At 38.6% G+C, this 23,576-nt stretch overlaps 1 protein-coding gene across 6 annotated transcripts in view; it reads right to left on the bottom strand.

Moving 5' to 3' along the window:
- LOC140485708 (AP-3 complex subunit sigma-1) overlaps positions 1-23,576 on the bottom strand; it is a 136,427-nt gene that overhangs the window by 101,529 nt on the left and 11,322 nt on the right. For all 6 annotated transcript variants that reach the window (XM_072584181.1, XM_072584165.1, XM_072584147.1 and 3 more), the window contains exons 2-3: positions 6,561-6,652; positions 5,655-5,766 (exon numbers count right to left, since the gene is read on the bottom strand). In XM_072584181.1, coding sequence (XP_072440282.1) covers positions 5,655-5,766; positions 6,561-6,562 — 114 coding nt within the window. In that variant the 5' untranslated portion in view covers positions 6,563-6,652. The remainder of the gene's footprint in view (positions 1-5,654; positions 5,767-6,560; positions 6,653-23,576) is intronic.

Raw genomic sequence — 23,576 nt, 5'->3', positions numbered from 1 at the left:
AATTATGCATGATGTAGACATAGGAGATACTGTTCCGATTAAGCAACACCCTTATAGGCATAACTCTTGTTAATGCATGCTCCAAGACAACACAGCAACTGGAGCTTACCCATAGTAATGGTACCAAAACTAGATGGTAACCAACAGTTACATGTGAACTGCCACAAAGTCAATGCCATTACAAAGACTGATGCATATCTGATTCTGCGTTTGGAAGACTGTGTTGAAAAGCTGGGACATGTAACTTATATTTCTAAGCTGGACTTGCTGAGAAGATATTGCCAGGTACCTTTGTCCAAGAGTGAAAACAATTTCTGCTTTCATAATGCTGAATGGACTATATCAGTTTAAAGTCATGTCATTTGGCATGAAAAATGCGCCAGCCACATTTCAGAGACTAACCAATAAGGTCATTTCCAGACTACCTAATTGTGCAGTTTATATTGATGACTTGGCGATTTTTAGTCACACTTGGAAGGAAACATTTGCAACATTTATCAGAATTGTTCAATTGACTTCGGGAGGCAGGCTTGGTATAAACCTGGCTAGAAGTGAATTTGCCAAAGTTCAAGTCACCTTCCTGGGCCCCACAGAACGCAAAAACAAAGGTAATTGGGGCGTTTCCTAATACTATCGACGAAAAGAGCAGTACCATGATTCCTGGGACTGTGTAGATTTTATCAAAAATTGTACCGAATGTTAGCAGTGTGACTGCTCCACCCACTGAATTGCTAAAGAAAGGTAAGAAGTTTCAGTGGACAGCAGACCGTTGGAAGGCATTTGACAGCATGAAAACTATCTTAGCCACTGCCTCAGTATTAGCCACACCTAATTATGCAAAGCCATTCAAGATTGGCTATCAATGCGGTGCTCTCACAGGAAGACAATGAAAAAAGAAGAAAGGCCTACTGGGTATTTCTCCAGGAAATTGAACAGTCACCAGCAGAAATGCTAGACAGTTGAGAAGGAGACATTGAGTTTGGTGTTGGCATTAAAACATTTCAATGTTTATGTTACCAGTAATGTATCTGAGACAATCATAAGCACTGATCATAATCCATTGAAGTCTGTGGAGAAATTTAAGAACAAGAATTTCAGACTGTTTAAATGGAACTTGTTGTTACGGCCATTCAATTTGAAAATTGAGCATGTGGCAAAATGAGAAAATGCGATTGCCGACCCAATGTCAAGACAATAAAAGGATAAAACTAAAGACCATGTATCTTAATGCATGTGACATTCAAAAGAAAATAGATAAAACAACTATAAATAAATAACATCTGATAGCTATTACAGACACATAGATGCATGATTACAGATTGTGTGGTGTATGGTGTGTCAGTTTAGAGATTGGATTTTGGACTGTGCTTATGAAAACATTTCATGATTAGCTTGTAAGTATTTCTATAGCCATGGTGAATTTTTTTAATAAAAAGTATGTGTGCACGCTTGCAGGTTAATGGAAAATTGTTTACATCGGGAGAATTTTACTAGCACACAGAGTAAGCAGTGCAGTAGCCTTTAGTTATAAGGTTCTGGAAATTATGGTTTATTTTGGATTTCAGGGAAACCTCCAAAGCTTGAATAAAGTTAAAGTTTAGAGTCAGAATCATAGAGCACGGAAACAGACTGTCCAATTCAACTCGTCCATGCCAACCAGGTTTCCCAAACTTAACTAATCTCACTTGTCTGCATTTGGCTTATATCCTTCTAAACCTTTTCTATTCACGTACCAGTCCAAATGTCTTTTAAATGTTACTTGCCTGCATCTACCACTTCCTCAGGTAGTTCATTCCACATACGAACCACTCTGCACCTCAGGTCCCTTTTACCTTTTTCTCGTCTCACCTTAAAAATATATCTCAGAGTTTTGAACTCCACCACCTTAGGGAAAAGACCTTAGATATTCAACTTTTCTCATAATTATATAAACTCTATAATGTCACCCCTCAACCACTTATGCTCCAGTGAAAAAGGTCCTAGCCTAATTCAAACCCTCTAGTTCTGGTAAAAACTAGTAAGTCTTTTCTACAACTTCTCTAAATTAATAATATCCTTCCCACAGCAGGTCAAAAGTTTACACAGTACTCCAAAAGTACCTTCACCAACATCCTGTACAAGCTCAACATGACATCCCAACTTCTGTATTCAATGATCTGAGCAATGAAGTCAAGCATAATTAACCCCTGTCTACCTGTGATGGCATAGGATATTCTAGAAGAAAGTACTTCCTCCTCCCTTCAACACTTTTTGAAACAAAACAATTATTTTATTTAAGCTGTGCACTATATTCAATTATTTACTTAGCTGAGTACAAATTCAGGTCATTTGAAGAACTAATTCTGCCCCAGTAACAACAGATAATATAAAGTTATGCTCTACAATATGGAGGTCAGGGCCTTAAGAAGGGTCGTCATCTGAAATAGTCTGAGGCACATGGCACTGTGGAACTCTGACAAAAGTATACCAGCTATGGAGAAATAGAAGTTAATTCAGACACTACATGGGCTCAAAATCAAAAGAAGGAGGCACTAAACAGGGTCCCTGTAGTTAATGAGGATGAGGATAAGACATTAGGATCAGATATGACATCTCCCTCAGTTTACTTGAATGCAATAATGGAAATTGTGGAGACACTGACCATAATTTTTGGGTCTTCCTTTGACTTGGAAGTCATTGGCATGAAGAATTACAAACATCATACCTTTAGTCAAAAGAGGATGTAAAGTTAATCGGAGTAACTACAGGTCAATTGGTTTAATATAGGTGGCATGAATACTTCCAGAAACAATAATTCAGAACAAAAATTAATAGTCATGCGGACAAAGGCGAAGTGTTAAAGAAGCTAGCATTGACTTTTTGAAGGGGAATCATGGTTAATTAACTTTGTGGAGTTGTTCTAAATGAGGCAACAGAAGGAGTCATGAAGGCAACGCAACTGATGTGCCGCACATGGATTTCCAAAAAGCATTTGATAATGTCACACAACATACATTTGGGAAAAGTTTCACTCACGAAGAAAATGGAACAGTAGCAACATGGATGCAGAATAGGCCGAGTGTCACAAAACAGGTTAAGGGACCTTTTTAGACTGGAGGAAGGTGGATAGTAAAGTAACTCCACAGGGGCCAGTATCCATCATCAATTCACCCTTTATTTACTGTTATCCAATGATGTCTCAAAGGAGACTATATTTATGGCACCTAATGTAAATCATCAATGCCTAGTGCCCAGCTATTTCTTCTTGTTGCATTTGATGACCAGATAATAGAGACATTTGCTCATTTCCTTCAAAAGCATGTTCTACTTCATGCTGTAGAAAGATATAAGAATGATGACAATGAGAGGCTATTTTGCATTTGTGAAAGCCTTCTCAGAAGAAAAATTTGCCCAATCTTACCATTAGAGTCAAAGACAGGGATTATGTTAACATTATTTATTAAGAGCCCTGTTTTCACATCCTTTTATAGATTCTAGCATTTTTCCTGTGACTGACATTCAGTTAAACAAGTCTATAACATCCTGCTTTCCAACTGTCTTCTTTCATAAAATAGTGATGTCTCATTTTCATCCTTCCAATTAGCCAGGACCATTCTGAGTCTATAGAATCATGCCTTCTTCAACTTTCATGCTTGTAGATTCATCAGGTCCAGGACATTTATTCAATTTAATTGTCACTAATTTCTCTAGCTTACATTAAGATCTTGCAGTTCCTAGTTTTCACCAATCTCTCTATTCTATGTTGTGACTCGTGTATTTTCATCTGTTAAGGTAGACATTAAGGATTTGTTTAGTTTCTCTGCCAGTTCCTTATTTATCATTATAAATTGTCTTGACTCCACCAACAATGGATGGATATTTGTTGTTGCTCATCTTTTCCCTTTTCACATTCCTATAAAAACATTTACCCTTTATTTTTCTGTATCATTAGTTTTGTTTAATATTCTATTTTCTTTTCTTAATCTTATCCTTGATCTTTTGCAGAATTATAAATCCTTAGGCTTACCATTCTTTGGCACTTGATAGGCCTTTTCAATACTATTCTTTATTTATTAGCCATGGTTGGAACACTCTCCTTTCATATCCATAAATTAACCATGAATGTTTTTGGTGTATACTAAATATTATTTCTTTAAAGTTAGTTATTGCCTCCCTACTGTTTCTACTTTTAAGTGTATTCTTCCAACCAACATTAACCAATTTACACCTCAGAGCTTCATCATCTCTTTTATTTTTCTTCTAATTAACTTGTTCAGAGATGTTATTACACACTTCTAGAGCAGGTGGGACTTCAACTCAAAGTCTCCTGGACCAGGTGCAGGAATCCTGCATTCTACCACAAGATCATAGTTTCTTTATACAGACTGCTGGCTGCAACGGCAGCCAGAAATTGTGTGGACTTTTCAATAATCGCAAAAGGAAGGGTTCTTTTAGTGCAGTGGTAGTGTCCCTAACTTTGAGCCAGCACACCATGTTCAAGTCCCACCTGCTCTAGAGGTGTGCGATAATTTCTGAACAGGTTGATTAGAAAATATAAAAATCACCCAAATTGCAACAATTAGTTGATCAATCTTTGCTGACCAAGATCAGCTAAATGAAAGAGGCTTCAAGGCTGACCAGCAAATCAATATCATTTACGCTATTAGACATTTTTTCAGATGCCCAGTCATTAAACAGGACAAAAACAGCAGGGACCGTCTTTCTACAAAATTCACAGATCTAAATCACTGTACAGAATTGGTTTATCACTGCCAAACCGTAACGTGCACATAGGTCGATGCAATGCTTCAGCACAATCAGAAGACTGAACTAACCACAAGGGTTATTTGCCCATAATTATATATAGCACTAAATTGTAATAAAACAATACAATTTCATGCTGAAACTAAAGTCGGAACAAACAGGTTTAGTATCCAGTATGGGTTGTTTCTTGTGAAATGAAAAGGAAGCATTGCATTGAAACTTTTACAAAGTGGGGCAGCACAGATATTTTCCCTATAATGAGCAAGGTTGGGAAAAGTGCTCCCTCATGTGTTTTGTTTTTGATGTTGTCATTCATGATACAAGTTAATAATAAAAGTACTGCATTCTAACAGACTCCTCAATTTATTCGGTCTAGTTTAGGGTGAATAGCCAAGGTCATTTCCCTCAGGTGGAGGAGTCCAAAACAAGATGGCATAGGTTTAAGGTGAGAGGGGAAAGATTTAAAAGGAACCTAAAGGGCAATGTTTTCACAGTGATGCGTGTATGGAACAAGCTGCCAGAGCAGGTGGTGGTTTAGTTACAACATTTAAAAGGCATCTGGATGGATATACGAATAGGAAGAGTTTAGAGGGATATAGGTCAAATGCTGGCAAATGGGACTAGATTAATTAAGAATATCTGGTCAGCATGGACAAGTTGGACTGAAGGATCTGTTTCCGTGTTGCACAACCTATGCCTCTAGTCATGTTATCACTCGTTTTTGACTGGGGTCCTCACTAAATGACAATTAATGTTAATATAGAAACCTAACAAATTATGCTCAGCAAGCAACCGTTGCAGGTTCCATTCACTCGCATCAGAAACAGAGAGCTATTACCTACAGCTAAAGTGATTTGTGATCAAACTTTCTTCACCAGATTCCTCAAACCTGCAAGACAATGCATGCATACCTGAATTAGGTCCAGGATGCCCAGTTCACTCTCTGAAGAATCCACGCAAAAGACAAAATACAAAGTTGCATAATGTCTGTAAATAAGTTTATTATCTGCTCCTCCAATTAACCTAAAAACAGAAGAAAATTACAGAAAAAAATCATTACACATTTTGTGCCACAGCTTTTATTGAGCATGACTAATATAACCTTTTATATGGCTTCTCCTATTTAATCTTGAAATGACTTCTAAATGAATATAAATTTGGAACAATTTTTTATTTTCAACATGAGCAACACAAAGCTGGCGTTTTGTTTGCCACTCTCCAAATTCTCAGGAAGCCACCCAAATCCTGAACATGTACACTGCTTGCAATGTCATCTTTAGATACCCTAATTCTACACTGTGTATTTTGGTACAGACACAGTCATTTATCGCATACAGTATGTTTCAATCAAATAATGTGCAGCATTTACACTTTGAAAATTTCTGAACAAAAGAGTAGTTTGTTGTCAAGACAGTAACCATTTCAGGTAGGTAGATCTGAAGGTCAACTTTGTTTAACATAATAACTGTGTAACATTTGAATATCTACAACCCAAACATGCACATGCAAACAAACATAATGCTATCAAAACTTGTGATCTGGGGGAAAAATAAATTAGTGTTATCCCTCAACTCTGATACCTTGAACAAAACATAGCATCAGGTTAACACTAGAAATTGTTGTGAGCCTAGGTTAATCTAATACACTGTAACACAATATGCAGTCTGGTTCTAAATTTCTTTGAGCAATTTGATCCATTTTCTGTGATAATCTATACACAGATAAACTAAAACTCTCTGTGGTAAATTATAAGTAAACTGTTCTGTGCAAATTATTTTTTAAGAAAAGGATCAAACAAAACAATTTACATTACTTACATGCCACCTTCCAAGAAATTACAGACATTTTCATCTCTTTTTGACACCAAGTGGAATGTCTCCCTAATAATCTGTTGTTGTGTGTCTTCACTCTGTAAATAAAGACAGGTTCATTTATAATTTAAAACCCCCTGCCATGACATATGAACTGGGAGATAATGTATCTTTTAAAATAAAAACGTTGTGCACACTTGTAACTGTAAGGCTTAAAGTTAATCTTACGGAATAGTAAAAGGAAGAGTAGAGTTGTAAGTACTAAACACCTCCTGTACACTCCATAAACACCTACAAAGCTTTGGGTGGATATTATTTAGGAAAATTGACAAAAAGTGAAGGAGTAGGGGAGAGAATTGAGGCAAAAAGAATTATATTTGAATCCACAGCAAACTGTTGCAGGAACACATGGTTTTATGACGTATTTAAATCTGAAAGCCTATAGAAAGAGAAAAGAAATGCCTTTTAATATATGTAAGGAAAATATCACTGCAACTAAAGCCCAGCAACGAGGCTAAGTTGTACAAGATTGAAGCATTTATTCCTGGATTTCTCACATATAGATTTCATAGAGAAGTGCATGTTCAAAATAGACCAAATGACATGATTCACACCCTGACCAATGCAGCGGTTCATGACAACAGTGACAACAAACTTAAAAGACATAAGACAGAGAAAGAAACACTTGGATATATTTTTACTTGCTATGGAGACTGGTAATTTTGTATTTTCCTGTCTACAAGAGATGAGCTGTGCCAGCCCCACCTACACAAATCACATCTTTGACCATTTAAATATTTCTAAATACTTTGCTATTTCATCCATTATAATAGAGATTAACATTTTCCCAATAACAGGGACACACAGAGGAGGCAGGTATAACGACCCAGGAGGCTAAAATTGAGGTGCCTCAGTTCTTGTAGTTGTCCAACAGTTACATGGTGTGTGCAAGCTATGTGGACAAGATTGGGGACAACAGGGACAATGAAAAAAGTGACCACAGCATTTTTATGTAAGAAGCCTTTTAAGTTGGGGGGGGAGAAATGAGGGATGTAATTATCTTAGATGCAGTATGATTAAGGAGATAGTGTTCTCTGCAGGAGCCCTGAAGGCTATGTTGCCTGTCCAGTGCTTGGGTTAAGGACGTCTCATCTAGGTTGTGAATAATCAAAGCTTATAAGGAAAAGGCAAGAACATGGAGTTGATTATCATCAGATCAGCCATGAGTTCATTCAAGGCAGGGGGGGGGGGGGGGGGGGGGGGGGGGGGGGGGGGGGAGAAGCAGACTTGATGGGCTGAATGGCATACTTCTGCTCCCACATTTTACAGTTTAGCTTGCTTCACCGTGTATTGCTATTCTTTCAACTGTCCTGTGCACTTACATTTTTTACTCAAATATGTCCCACGATCTTTCTATGGTTCATGAAAAGAATGTGTACATTGATAGTAACAAATCTCTTTCATTTAGTGACCATCACTAATTGCCCTCAAGATTGTGGCAGTAAACCACTGCAAGATAGGAATTCACACAGAGCTGTTAGGCAAGGTGTTCAAGAACTTTGGCTTGATGACATGGAAGGAATGGCAAAAAAAGCTCTAAATCAAGATGGCTTATAATTTGAAGGTGCTTAGGTTTCCATACGTCTGCTGTAATTCTAGGTAGTACAGATCACAGGTTTGGGAGGTATTGAAGAAGCCTTGGCAAATGACTACATTTTCTGAGTGGTACACTGAGCAGACACAGCACACAAGTGGTGAAGAAAGTGACTGTTCAAAGTACTGGAGGAGGTTATCAAGGAAGAGTGATATTTGTGCAAAATGGCATTAAGCTTCAAATGCAGTTGGAGCTGCCCCTATCTAGGCAGGTGAAGAGTCTCAGATGCTGCCTGAACTGCTGTGGTCTTCCAGCACCACTAATCTAAAATCTGGTTTCCAGTGTCTGCAGTCATTGTTTTTACCTAGGTGAAGAGTAACACATTACATAACAAACTGTGATAAAACTTCATCAGAACCCAAGTTACCCATAACAGAATATCCATGATCCTTCCTGATCTTGTAGTTGTAGTATTTATGGCTGATCCATTTGAGTTCAATGTCAAAAGTGACAAAAATGCTGATGGTGAGGAATTAGAGAATGATAGTGCCACTTGGGAAGAGAATGCCAAGACACATAGTTAGATCCTCTCTTACGATTGTCACTGGCTGACACGTAAATAGCAAATAATATTCATGCACACGTCAACCTGGACACAAATATAGATGGAAAGGCAAGTTGCGAGGGGGATACTAACAGTTTACAGAGTGATACTGATAGGTTAACAAAGTGGGTAAAAAGCTGGTAGATGGACTGTAATGTGTAAAAACATGAAGTTTTCCACTTTGGAAGGGAGAACAAAAGAACAGATTATTATTTAAATAGGGAACAACAGACAGCTTGACAGTGTTTGTTCACAAAACACACAAGGCTAGCACACAGGTGCAACAGGTAGTCAGGAAGGCTAATGGCCTTATTTCAAGGGGGCTGGAGCACCAGAGTAGGGACATCTTCCTGCAATTGCTGGTTAGACCACATCTGGATACTATGAACTATTTTGATCCTCTTACTTAAGGGACACAGTTCACAAATGGTTCACTAGGATAATCCCTGGTATGGAGGGATTTTCTTATGAGCAAAGGCAAAACAGTTTGGGACTTAACTCATTGGAATTTAGAGGAATGAGGTGATTTCATTGAGACAAATGGAATTCTAATGGGGCTTGACAGGATAAATGCTGAGAGGCTATCTGGGAGAGTCTAAGACCAAAGGGCATATCTCAGAATATAGAGTGCTAATTTAAAACAGAGATGAGGAGGAATTTCTTCTCTCAGAAGATTGAGTTTTTTGGAACTCCTTGTCACACAACAAACAGCTGTGAAGGCAGAGTTCTTGTGTATATTTAACATTGGAATTGATAAGATTCTTGATCAGAAGGAGAAATCAATGGTCACACAGAAAGGGCAGGAAAGTGGACATGAGGAATGTAGGATCAGTCATAACCCTATTGAATGGTAGCAGGCTTGTAGACTCTTATTCCTATTTCTTCTGATCTTGCTGCGTACAACACAGACTGTTTCATTGCATGAGGATTGAAAGTGAAACTGAACACCAAGTAATCATTGGGGAATATCCATACTTTTAGCATTATGAGGAAGAGAAATTTATTAATAAAGCAAATGTGTGCAGAATATTATTCAGTGGAACTCTTGCAGCTAACTTTCAGCAATCATAGCCACCTCCTTTTGTGTTGATTTCGAATTACTTCAATTTCTCATGGGCTGTTTGGAGCTGCCCTAATGTCAAGTGCAGTAACACTCAGCTTGCTTTTGGAATTCAAAATTTTAGGTAGTAATGAGGTTTACAGCTCAAGCTGTCTTGGCAGAATCTAACTCGAGCCATCAGCTTGGTTACTTTTCAGTAATAGCATATTATAGTGGTTCAATGATATTTTATGGATGGTTGAGCAGAAATTTCTGATGGGATTGAATTTGCCCTGATTTTTGTAATAGGCCAGATATTGAAACTGTCTACTTTTTCAAATAGTTGTCTGTATTGTAGCTATACTGGAGCAGCTTGCCAAGGGTCATGGCTAGTTCTGGAGCTTCAGTACCACAGTTGAGATGTTGTCAGGGCCCAGACACTTTTCTTAATATCACAGAATAAATAAAATAAGTTCAATTCCACACTGTAGGGAATCTAATCTGAAAAGAAAATCAACATCCATAATGGTGGAACCTCAGGAAATTGAGAATGGTGGAGAAGGGGGTGGTCGAGATAAAATTATTTGCTCCAATTTCTGGCTGTGATGGATATGAATGGTTCAGCCCTATCTTTTGCATCCCTGGTTGTGCTCTGTCATCACTGAGGATGGAAATGTCTGGGGTACCTCCACAATTTTAACTTGCTAACTATCTACCACAAATTGTGAATGTGGCAAGACACCAAAGTTTTGATCTGATAGACAGAGCTAAGTGATTTCAAAACCAGCCTATAGCATGCTATTGCCACTATTTAGCTGAAATAGACAATTGTTATGACACAAAATAGACAGTCAAATCAAATTAGTCTCCCTATCCCTGTATTTGCAATATCATAATATTAAAATACTCAATAACCCTCAAAATTGTCCCCAATGGTTCTTAACCAGACTTTTTGAATAACTAGTACAGGCTTTGTGAATAACTGATATCAGACACCAGGTTCATATCTTAACAAGATTTAACAATTTATTAAGAATACAGTAGTTTTAAAAGAGAGAAAAGTTAAGCAACAAGGTAATCTAATCAGAAACAAAAACAGAAATCATCAGCAAAACTCAGCAGATCTAGCAGCATCTGTGGAGAGAAAGTAGAGTTAGTATTGAGTCCAATGACCATTCTTCAGAATTAGTAATCTGATTAATGGCAGTGATTCATACATAGGAGGAGAAAGTGAGGACTGCAGATGCTGGAGATCAGAGCTGAAAATCGGGCATAAAAACGTCGATTCTCCTGTTCCTTGGATACTGCCTGACCTGCTGCGCTTTTCCAGCAACACATTTTCAGCAGTGATTTATACATAACCTTCTTTGATTCTAGCCCCAACTGATGCAATGATAGCCAGCGAGACATAGTTAAGGGAAAAATCAAAAGAAAGGTAAATGTGATGCAACTGGCCAGTCCGCTTAAGTAGATTCCATGATCTGTAATCTCTCAGGCACTTGGGATTGTGTATTGATTGGTTTCCTTAAGCTACCAATACATGCAACCAACTTTTAGGAGGCTAGTATTCACAATACTTACAACTGAGATTCAATTTTCTGAACTTTCAATCAGTTAATAATGGGAGGATAACCAAGGAGCAATCAGACCTCCAACTTGTATCTTTCACAGGCACAATTCTTCTGACTTAAACACAGTTGAAAAATTAATTCAAGCTTTAGTTTTTCTTTGTTTTCTTTTTCATTCACTTTGTTAGACTGATTGGCACCATAACTCCAAGAGACCCTAGTTAACATTCAAACATCTATTTGAACTTCTATTGAGTACTTTGAACAAAAATCAATTTGTAATTAATTTCTAGGTCTGGCCTCATTAACAATATTCAATATTTTTTTTCAAAGCAGGCTGCTACTGACACTCCAAAAGATACCTTTAGCTCTCAGCTCACTGTTTACAGCTCCAAAACAGTCTTGACACAATCTGCATTTATAGGTCATCTTAGTAGAGGCAGAGACCTTCATAACATTAAAGAAGATCAGATGTACAGTTGCGATGCCAAGGTATACACAGCTATGCACCAAGTGCTAAAAAATGGGATTAGAAGAGATAGGTGGTTGTTTTTGACTGGCACAGACTTGATAGGCTGAAGGGCCTTTTTCTGTGCTGTAGACCTTTATGACTCTAGCCAACGCGGTGCCAACATTTCAGATGATGAGGAAGAGGGATGGCTAAAGATCAGACTCTAGAAATCAAAATCGACGGTTTCAGTTTCCTGAATATCTAATCGGATAAAAAAAATTCTGCTCATTTAGCACTGGACATTGGTAAGCAGTCTCATAATTTAATCAGTGGAAAGAAAAGCAGGATGGAGATAGAGCAGAGGAAAGTCACCTAATACCGCATTCGTGGAAACTAATACCACATTTTCAGAAGACATTGCTAAGAGACAGCATGGAGACAAAGAAATTGGAGGGGGTCAAGAACAGATCCTTGAGGGAAACAAGTACATCTTGCATAGGATGTAAGAATTGAAAGCTTAACGCTGAGGAATGCTTCAACCATTATCCATTATAGGGGCCATATGGACTTGAGAGAACTGCTTAAGATCTTGAAGGAGTAAAACCTATATCTTCTCTCTATAACAATGTCAATCATATTGGTTTAATTTGTACTTAGTTGCTAATATGCAATTAGCTATCCTGTTTAAGGCCAGTGGCTTTCCCCAACCATACCGGACCAAGCATACCTTTTAGATCCCTACTGAGAAAGACGGTGGCAGCAAAGCTACCTACTGATGAGCAAAAATACAGGAAGCCTCATACAACATGATGGTCTGTGGCAATGATATACAACACAATCAACAACATCAAATTTAAGACATTACCACTGATTATCTGGCTAAATAGGTAAGAATGGAAAATAGTCACAACACCACAAGAAGTACCAAGAGTTGACTATGTGGCCAATTGAGTCTACTCACTATTCAACACATTCATATCAGATTTTCAATTTCAATTCTTTTCAACGAATTTACGATATCACTTGATTACCTGAAAGACTAAAAATGTCTCTCTGGAAGCTTTAGACATATTCAACCATGATGTAGCAATACCCTCTGTGGTGGAGAATTTAAAGAATTTACAAACCTTAGTCTGAAGAAATGTATCTTCCCACCAGCCTTAAATGACTGGCCCACCTCATCCTGTCAGACACCAGAAGATACACTTCAGAAGCAAACTGTGTAGTGAACCTTACCAAAGGCTGCAGAATAGCAAAGATATAATCTGCAACCTTGATAAGATTTGAAATTTTCAAAACTTTACTGACACAGGAGTTTAAACCTGATTAGAGAATCCAAACATGGAATCCTTGAAAGGTGGGCATGCATTTGAGGAGTTGGAAGAAGGGACAATAGGAAGGATGTTGTGAAACTTGAAAGGGTTCAGAAAAGATTTAAATGACAGTTTCCAGGGTTGCAGGGTTTGAACTATAAGGAGAAGCTGAATAGTCTGGAGCTGTTTTCCCTAGAACATAAGAGGCAGAGGGGTAACCTTATAGAGATTTATAAAATCATGAAGAGCACAGATGGTGTGAATAGACAAGGTGTTTTCCCTGGGATGAGGGAGTCCAGAAGTAAAGGACACAGGTTTAAAGTGAGAGGGGAAAGATATAAAAGGGACATAAGGGGCAACTTTTTCATGCAGAGGATGGTGCGTGTATGAAATGAGTTGCCACAGGAAGTGGTGGAGGCTGGTACAACTACAACATTCAAAAGACATCTGGATGGGTATGTGAATATGAAGGGTTCAAAGGGATATGAGCCAAGTGATGGCAAATGGAAATAGATTCATTTAGGATATCTAGTCGGCATGGACAAGTTGGACTGCAAGATCTGTTTCCATGCTGTACCTCTCTATGACTCTTAAGAGCAACAATACTTTGAGGGAAAAGGCAATTTGGAGATGGGTTTTCAATCAAAGTCAAGAGGGCTTTGTTTTGAAAGAGGGGATGTGTAAAAGCTACAACTTCAAAGGAGAGAGGACAGTACCGAGGACATATACTGTTAGGACCTAGACATGAAGTTGAGCAGTCAGCACTATAATGAAATTAGTGTGAAGACAGCTATAAGTGGATTCCATATCAAAGATATGCCGTCCCTGAGCTTAGGAAGAAATAGAAGAAAAACTTGAGAAAAATACAAGATCAGGCATAAGAAAAAGAGGATCTTTGTTTGGTCTTATTCTCCACAACACCTGATGAAGGAGCAGCACTCCGAAAGCTAGCGCTTCCAAATAAACCTGTTGGACTATAACCTAGTGTTTTGCAATTTTAAACCTGTAAAGGTGTTATTTACGACCTGCAGCACAGGTACATTCCATATTACCAGCTTAGTTTTACAGAAATAATGCTCTGTAATCACAGAGGATGATGGAGAGTTGTTTTTCCGACTAGAGGCCTCTGACCACCAGTGTGCCGCAAAGGTCGGTGCTGGATCCACTGTTTTCTGTCATTTATATAAATGATTTGGATATGAATATAGGAGGAATGATTAGTAAGTTTGCAGATGACACCAAATTAGGTGGTGTAGTAGACACTGAAGGAGGTTATGTCACAGTACAACAGGACCTCGATCAGATGGACCAGTGAGTCACAGATGGAGTTTAATTTAAATAAACGTGTGTTCCATTTTGGTAAGTCAAATCAAGGCAGGACCTATACACTTAACAGTGGCATCCTGGGAGTGCTGTCAAATAAAGCTACTTTGGGGCACAAGTTCATAGTCCCATGAAGTTGGAGTCACAGGTTGACAGGATAGTGAAGAAGGGACTATCTTCTATGAATGCACTGAGGAGTTGGCGTGTCAGAGAGTCACAGAGTCATAGAGATGTATAGCACGAAAACAGACCTTTTGGTCCAATTTGTCCATGCTGACCAGATATCCCAAACCAATATGGTCCCACCTGGCCCATATCCCTCTAAACCCTTCCTATTCACATATCCATCCAAATGCCTCTTAAATGTTGGAATTGTACCAGCCTCCACCACTTCCTCTGGCAGCTCACTCCATACATGTACCACCCTCTGAAAATGTTGCTTCTCAGGTCTCTTTTATATCTTTCCCCTTTCATCTTAAACTTATGCCCTCTAGTTCTGGACTCAACTACCCCAGGCAAAAGACTTTGCCTGTTTACCCTATCCATGCCCCTCAATTTTGTAAACCTCTAGAAGGTCACCCCTCAGCCTCTGATATTCCAAGGAAAACAGCCCCAGCCCATTCAACTTCTCCCTATATCTCTAATTCTCCAACCATGGCAACACCCTTGTAAATCTTTTCTGAACCCTTTCAAGTTTCACAACATCTTTCCGATAGAAACGAGACCAGATTTGCATGCAATATTCCAAAGTTGGCCTAACCAATGTCCTATACAGCTGCAATATGACCTCCCAACACCTGTACTCAATACTCTGACCAATAAAGGAAAGTATGCCAAACGCCTTCTTCACTATCCTGTCTACCTGCGACTCCACTTTCATGGAGCTATGAATCTGCAGTCCAAGGTCTCTTTGTTCAGCAACCCTCCCCAGGACCTTACCATTAAGCATATAAGTCCTGCTAAGATTTGCTTTCCCAAAATGCAGCACCTCACATTTATCTAAATTAAACTCCAGCTGCCATCTCTCAGCCCATCTGACCAAGATCTTGTTGTAATCTGAGTTAACCTTCCTCGCTGTCCACTGCGCTTCCAATTTTGGCGCCATCTGCAAACTTATAAACTGTACCTCTTATCCTCACATCCAAATCATGTATATAAATTACAAAATGTACTGGGCCCAGCACCGATCCTTGTGCCAATCCACTGGTCACAGGCCTCCACACTGAAAAACAACCCTCCATCACCAACCTCTGTCTTCTACCTTTGAGCCAGTTCTGTATCCAAATGGCTAGCTCTCCTTGTATTCCATGAGATATGACCTTGCTAATCAGTCTTCCATGGGGAACCTTGTCAAACACCTTACTGAAGTCCATATAGATCATGTCTATCACTTTGCCCTCATCAATCTTCTTTGTTACTTCCTCAAAAAACTCAGTCAAGTTTGAGAGACATGATTTTCCACGCACAAAGCCATGTTGACGATCCTGAATCAGTCCTTGCCTTTCCAAATACATGTACATCCTGTCCCTCAGGATTCCCTCCAACAACTTGCCCACCACCAACATCAGGCTCACTGGTCTATAGTTCCCTGGCCTGTCCTTATCATCCTTCTTAAACAGTGGCACCACGTTAGCCAACCTCCAGTCTTCCAGCACCTCACCTGTGACTATCGATGATACAAATATCTCAGGAAAGGGCCCAGCAATCACTTCCCTAGCTTCCCACAGAGTTTGAGGGTACACCTGATCAGATCCTGGGGATTTATCCATTTTTATGCATTTCAAGACATCCAGCACTTCCTCCTCTATAATATGGATATTTTTCAAGATGTCATCATCTATTTCCCTACATTCGATATCTTCTATGTCCTTTTCCACAATAAACACTGATGCAAAAATACTCGTTTAGTATCTCCCCCATTTCCTGCGGCTCCACACAAAGGCCACCTTGCTGATTTTTGATATGCCCTATTCTTGCCCTAGTTACTCTTTTGTTCCTAATGTACTTGTAAAAACCCTTTGGATTCTCCTTAATTCTATTTGCCAAAGCTGTCTCATGTTCCCTTTTTGCCCTCCTGATTTCCCTCTTAAGTATACTTCTACTGCCTTTATATTCTTCTACGGATTCATTTGATCTATCTTCTCTATACCTGACATATGCTTCCTTCTTTTTCTTAACCAAACCCTCAATTTCTTTAGTCATCCAGCATTCCATATACCTACCAGCCTTTCCTTTCACCATAACAGGAATATACTGTCTCTGGACTCTCATTATCTCATTTCTGAAGGCTTCCCATTTTCCAGCCGTCTCTTTACCTGTGAACATCTGCCCCCAATCAGCTTTTGAAAGTTCTTGCCTAATGCCATCAAAATCAGCCTTCCACCAATTTAGAACTTCAACTTTTAGATCTGGTCTATCCTTTTCCATCACTATTTTAAAACTAATAGAATTATGGTTGCTGACCCCAAAGTGTTCTCCCACTGACACCTCAGTCAGCTGCCCTGCCTTATTTCCCAAGAGCAGGTCAAGCTTTGCACCTTCTCTCGTAGGTACATCCACATATTGAATCAGAAAATTTTCTTGTACACACTTAAAGGACATTGGTTAAGCCACTTTTGGAACGCTGTGTGCAATTCTGGTTTCCCTGCTACATGAAATAATGTTGTTAAACTTGAAAGGGTGCAGAAAAGATTTACAAGGATGTTGCTTGGGTTGGAGGGCTTGAGCTATAGGGAGAGGCTGAATAGGCTGGAGATGTTTTACCTCGAGCATAAGAGGCTGAGGCATGACCTTATAAAGGATTATAAAAATATGAATGGCATGGATCGGTGAAGAGACAAGACCTTTTCCCCACGCTAGGGGAATCCATAACTAGAGGGCATAGCTTTAAGGTGAGAGGAGAAAGATTTAAAAGGGACCTTCAAGGAAACATTTTCAGACGGTGGTTCATGTATGGAATGAGCTGCCAGAGGAAGTGGTGACGGTTAGCACAACTACAACATTTAAAAGACATCTGGATGAGTATATGAATAGGGTTTGGAGGGATATGGGCCAAATGCTGACAAATGAGACTAGATTCATTTAGGATATCTAGTCAAGTTGAACCAAAGAACCTGTTTCTGTCCTGTACAACCCTATGATGCTACTTTGATCATCTATATTTACTGGGCTGCTTAAATGAACTACATTTGTTTGGTGTCGTCTCACCCACACTGAGAATTGCTTTGCCCTATTTTCCTGACAAGCACAATCCTAAATGACTTATTTTCCCTGACTCAGTAAATTACATCGTTGTAATACCAGGAAATTGTGTGCCGTATATGGGGCAGGCTAGATGGACTAATTGGTCTTCTCATATCTATTATTTTTGCACACACCTGCACTGGATCCATAGATGAAACAATGCCTATCCAGAGGTGCTGACTAGACGACTATATTTCGAACAGTGTGTTCTTTTGTTTCAGATTTCCAGTTGCTAGATTTCTTTATAAAAACAATGTATTTACCAGTTTGTTTTCATTCCAATGCAGTAAGAATAAACCTGTTGATGACTAAATGGCAAACACATGTTCTAGTGTCCCAGACCTCTTCTGATGCATGATAATTTAGAGTGCCAAATCTATTATTATTGTGCAAATCAGCCAGCACTTTCCTCCCCCGAGTTGGGATGCAATTTTAAGCAACTTGCTGAAATTAGTGCATTAATTCTCATTAAACTTGTTCGATGAACTATAAACACCAATTCGAGACAATTGCTATTTAATTAATACTACATCAAGTTTTATAAAGAGATTTATCTTCCTGGTTCAGAAAGATAACAGCTTAAAGCATTGAGTACTATTTACTGCATGCAAAAATAGCAAAGAGATTTTTAAAGTGATAACTATTTTTCCTTACTTTGTTTTTAATATTTTCCTCACTTTCACACCAATTTTCATTTCTTTTTGTCAATATGTTGCTAATTTGATTTTGGCATAACATTTTACTCCCAACCCTTAAATCAGTTGTTCTATCCCACTAGGCCTGTAATTTCCAAAGATCTCAAATGCCCCACTGCCACCCTCAGCCATACTTCCAGCAAGTTACATGGTGAAATTGCCCATTCCATAACTCAGCCATGAAAACACCACAATTTACAAAGTAAATCTGTCAAAACAAATTCCTGAACCTACCTAAGAGTTACACCTAAAGCCTCATTCTACTTCCAAATGCCTGCACAAACATCACATACCTAATCTCAGCCACGCCTCTGAAGGGAGGAAAAACAATATAAAGAAAAGAGAAAGCAACTTTCAGGAGACTAATTGGTGGGAACAGTAGAACATCAATGACACATATTTAGAAACCCATATGTTTATCACAATATTGTCCACAGCACACTCAACACAATCCATGCCATCATTCCCTTGATGTTAAAAAAATTCTCTAAGCACTGAATGTTTTGGCACATGGATTCATTAGGCAGTGGGGATTCAACTTTTAAAGGAAGGAGATAAACATGCAAAACAACAACTTGCATTTATACAGCATTTTTAATGTTTGAAGGTGTTTCATAACAGCAGTATCAAACAAAATGTAACATTGAGCCACAGGAGATATTACAATTGAAAGATTGCAATACATCACTTTAAAATTATTGAGCTAAAAATCACCAGAGGCCAATTGATCTCCTATGCTATCAAAATCTACTATTCGGTTCCATATTAACATATCTGATAAATTTAAGTGGACAGAACACACCCTAAATTACTCAAGATTGAAGGCCAGAATCGTAATCAGTGGCAAATCTATGTCACTCGCCATCAACCTGAAAAAGTTGCACACATCCTGTCAGTTTTAATCTGGCATCAAGTCATAGGATTGCCAAACATACAGCAACTATGATGCCATCAAATACAGCAACCAGCCAATTTTGTTGAAGGAATTTCAGATATAGCAATCCAGAATGTACAAATATTAACAGACAACACAAATGATTAATATTGAAACTGAAAAAAACAATAAAGTTAATTTTTTAAAAGTTTAATCATGGAGAAATTTAAGTCCATATTTTAAAATTTGTTTTTGTGTAGTCCTGTGCTCTTACTGGACTACACTAGAACTTACACTAGAGACCGTTAGACCTCACTTTACAAAAGCTAACAGTTCATGTTTTTTAAAAAAACATGGTAAAACTTAATTAAATTTGAAAAGGTATACTTTCATTAGTTCAGTGATTTCTACTTGATTGCAGTCTGCAGACATCTTGACATTCAACAGCACATCCAGTGAGCACTGAACCATTGATAGAAACATTGGATTCCCATGTTTAATCCTGCATGTGCAGACTCTGCAACATGCTGTCAATTTCAGAGAATGATGACAGCAAACACTGAGTTTCACTGTCATTACTAGAGTAAATTTCAGCCAGAGTTTCCATACAAAGAAATTTACCGCATGGAGTGTAAACATGCATTATACATTGTAGTGTCAAGTTAAGGTTATTCTGTGCAAATTGTGCTATATAATCTACAAACAGCAAGGTATGGCTCAGTAATTTACTTATTTGGTTAAAATACTAACATTTTATTACTTATTAAAACAACTGTCAATTATATTTAGAGACAGGAATATAAATTCAAAACAGAAAGCACAAAGACTTTTTATTACACAAATGCTGTCGCTGGGTTTATTTAGTAGATTCATAAGCAGAAACTAAAAAGAGACAAAAGCCAATACTTCAATGTTGTGCAATAGGGTCCTTGCATTAGGCCTTTAATTCACCAAACATTCTTTCCACCACTATCATTATAATGAATCCATCTGTAACCAATCACAGTAAACATTACTCTCCATTTCTATTACAGAGTTCAATTTGAATGACCCAGAGCATTGCTGAAATATCGCTTCAAAAGCAACATCTTCTTTCAAAATAAAATGTATTTATATTTGTAATTCTATCCTTGCCTCAAGAATTCCTTAAAATGTTAGAATGTCTCAAAAGTGTTTCACACAACTAACTGTCTTACTTTATACTGTCAACTGTAGCTATCATTCTTTACCGGCAAGGTATAGTAGCATGGTTATGTTACTGGACCAGTACGTATTTCAGAGACTTGAAAAAGTTCAAACCTGAGCACCACAGCTGAGAAATTCAAATTCAGCTATTCAATAAATCTGGAATAAAATGCTGGGTTTAGTACCAAGACCATTAAACCACAGTTTTACCAAACCTTGTGGTTCACTCCTGCTCTTTAGGGAAGAAAATTAACTGTCCTTATTCAGAGTCACAGAGATCTACAGCACAAAAAATGCCCTTCAGACAACTGAGACTGCACCCTTCAAAACAGTGAAAACAATTATTTTAATTCCACTTTCTAACACTTAGCCATTAGCCATGTATGCCTTGAAATCGCAGTGCATAACTAAAAAAAAGTACAGGGAGCGAGTTCCAGTTCCACCACCCTCTGAGTGAAAAGGTATTTCCTCTCATTCCTCTAAACCTGTTGCCCTTATCTCAAGTCTACACCCCTGGTCATTGATCTCGCCACCAAACTTAGCACTGCAGATTCAAAGCGCCAGGGATCCAGGTTTGACTCCAGCCTTGAGCGACTGTCTGTGTGGAGTTTGCACATTCTCCCCATGTCTGCATGGGTTTCCTCCGGGTGCTGCAGTTGATGTGCAGGTCAGGTGGATTGACCACGGTGTTAGATGCATTAGTCAAGGGAGATGGGTCTGTGTGGGTTGCTCTTTGGAGGGTCGGTGTGGACTTGTTGGGCCAAATGGCTTGTTTCCACACTATAAGGAATCTAATCTAAACGAAAAGTTCTTTCCTGTCTACCCTATCTATGCCTCTCATAATTTTATACATCTCAATTATGTTCTTCCCTTCTTAGTCTTCTCTGCTCCAAAGAAAACAATCCCAGTCCATCCAAACTTTCTTTGTAACAAAAGCTCTTCACCCAAGGCAATATTCTGGTAAATCTCCACTATATCCTTTCTAGGGCAACGTGATCCCTCCTTTAATGCAAATTCCAGAACTGCACAATACTCTAGCTGTGGCCTAAACAACATTTTATTCAGTTCTAGTATAATATCTTGCTCTTCAACCCCATGCCACGGCTAATAAAGGCAAGTATCCCATATGCCACCTTAATCATTTTATCTACCCATTCTGCTACCTTAAGGGACCAGTGGACATGCACACCAAGGTCCCTCTGATCCTCCATGCTTCCCAGGGTTGTACCATTCATTACATATTCTCTTGTCTTTTTTATCTTATGCAAATGCATCACTTCGCGCATATCTGGATTGAATTCCATTTGCCACTGATCGGTGCATCTAACCAGCTTACTTTATTTTCCTATAATTTAACGATATCCCTTCACTACTGACCACCCCAGCAGTTTTCATTTCATTGTGAACTTACTGATCAACCATCCTAGATTCAAGTCTAAATCGTTTATATACACCAGAAACAAAGGCCCTAACACAGATTGCCCCACTGGACAAAGGCTTCCTGCCACAAAAACAGTCCGCAACTAGCACCTTCTGCTTCCCATCACTCAACCAATTCTGGATCAAATTAGCCAAATTTCCTTGGAACCCCTAGGCTCTTAGCTTTATCAGTCTCCCATGCAGGATCTTATAAAAATTCTTGCTGACGTTCAAGTAGGCTACGTCAAATGCACTGCCCCTATTTATGCATCTGGTTACTGCTTTGAAAAATTCAATCAAGTTGATCACACATGACCTTCCTTTAAGAACAAACTGACTGCTCTTTAATTAATCTCCAAAACACAGATTAATTCTACCCCTCAGAATGGTTTCTAATAGCTTCTCGACCATTAACATTAGACTGAGTGAGCTATTGTTTCCTGGCTTATCTCCTCCTCCTTTCTTGAATAACAGTAGCATATTAGCTGTTCTCCAGTCCTCTGGCAACTGTCCTGTAGCTAGAGAGGAACTGAAAATTATTGCCAGTGCCACGGTTATTTCCTCCCTTGCCTTTCTCAATAACCTGGAATACATTTCATCCAGCCCTGGAAACTTATCTACTTATAAGCCCACCAGACCATTCAGAATGTCCTCTCTATCAATGTTAATCTCTTTAATTATATCACCTGTCCTCCTCTCTGATTTCTATACCCATTACACCCCTCTTACTAGTGAACACCGACACAAAGTATTTATTTAGAATCCTGCTGATATCCTCCAGCTCCACATACAAATTACCACTATGGTCCTTTATGTGTCTTAGTTATCCTTTTATCCTTAATGTACTTGTAAATTAAATGTAGGATGTTCCTTTATTTTACATTTCCTTATTCTTTCATGTTCCTTTTTGTTCTCCTAATTTCCTTTAAATTCCTCCATGCGCATTCTATACTCTAGGGATTCCACTATTTTGAGGTAAGACAGGTAAGACTGACTGACTGATAGATAAACGTATAGATGGATGGACGAATAGATAGACTGATGGATAGGCAGACAGATGGATAGATATCCCATGACATCCAGGGTTTCCTGGATTTGTTGGTCCCACACTTTATCTTTATTGGAACATGTTGGTCCTGTACTTCCCCACTTTCTTCTTGAATATGTCTCATTGCTCTGACACAGAATTACCAAAGAAGACCTACTCCCAGTCCACACTGGTCAAATCATACCTAATCGTATTAAAATCAGTCTTCACCCAGTTTAAAATTTTGTTTTTGATAAGGATAAGGATAGGCCTGAAATCAATCTCAAATATAACAGATTTATGAGCACTGTCTGCAAAATGCACCCCACTAATACTTCAACCACTTGTCTAAAAGTAAATCCAGGACCACCCATCTTTCGAGGGGCCTTGTACGTACTGACTTAAAATGTGCCCAGGAGAGTTTTTTAAGAATTCCACACCGTCTCAAACTTTTCACCTCAGTAAATGTTGCAGAAGTTAAAATCACCACTATCGTTACCTTTTACAATTTATTAAAATTTGCCTACATATCACCCCTTTTTGGGAGCCTATAGGATATTTCCAGCAGTTTGATTGCTCCTTTTCATGTCTAAGTTTTGTAACATGGCGTCATTTGAGAAGCCTTTTAAAATGTCATCCCTCCTTACTTCTCTAATTGATTTCCCAATCAACATTACCACACCTTTT

The sequence above is a fragment of the Chiloscyllium punctatum genome, chromosome 2 (assembly GCF_047496795.1).
Source record: "Chiloscyllium punctatum isolate Juve2018m chromosome 2, sChiPun1.3, whole genome shotgun sequence".
NCBI classification, from domain to species: Eukaryota; Metazoa; Chordata; class Chondrichthyes; order Orectolobiformes; family Hemiscylliidae; genus Chiloscyllium; species Chiloscyllium punctatum.
Note: the sequence above shows the minus strand (reverse complement) of the source record. Positions and strands in the feature narration are given on the sequence as shown.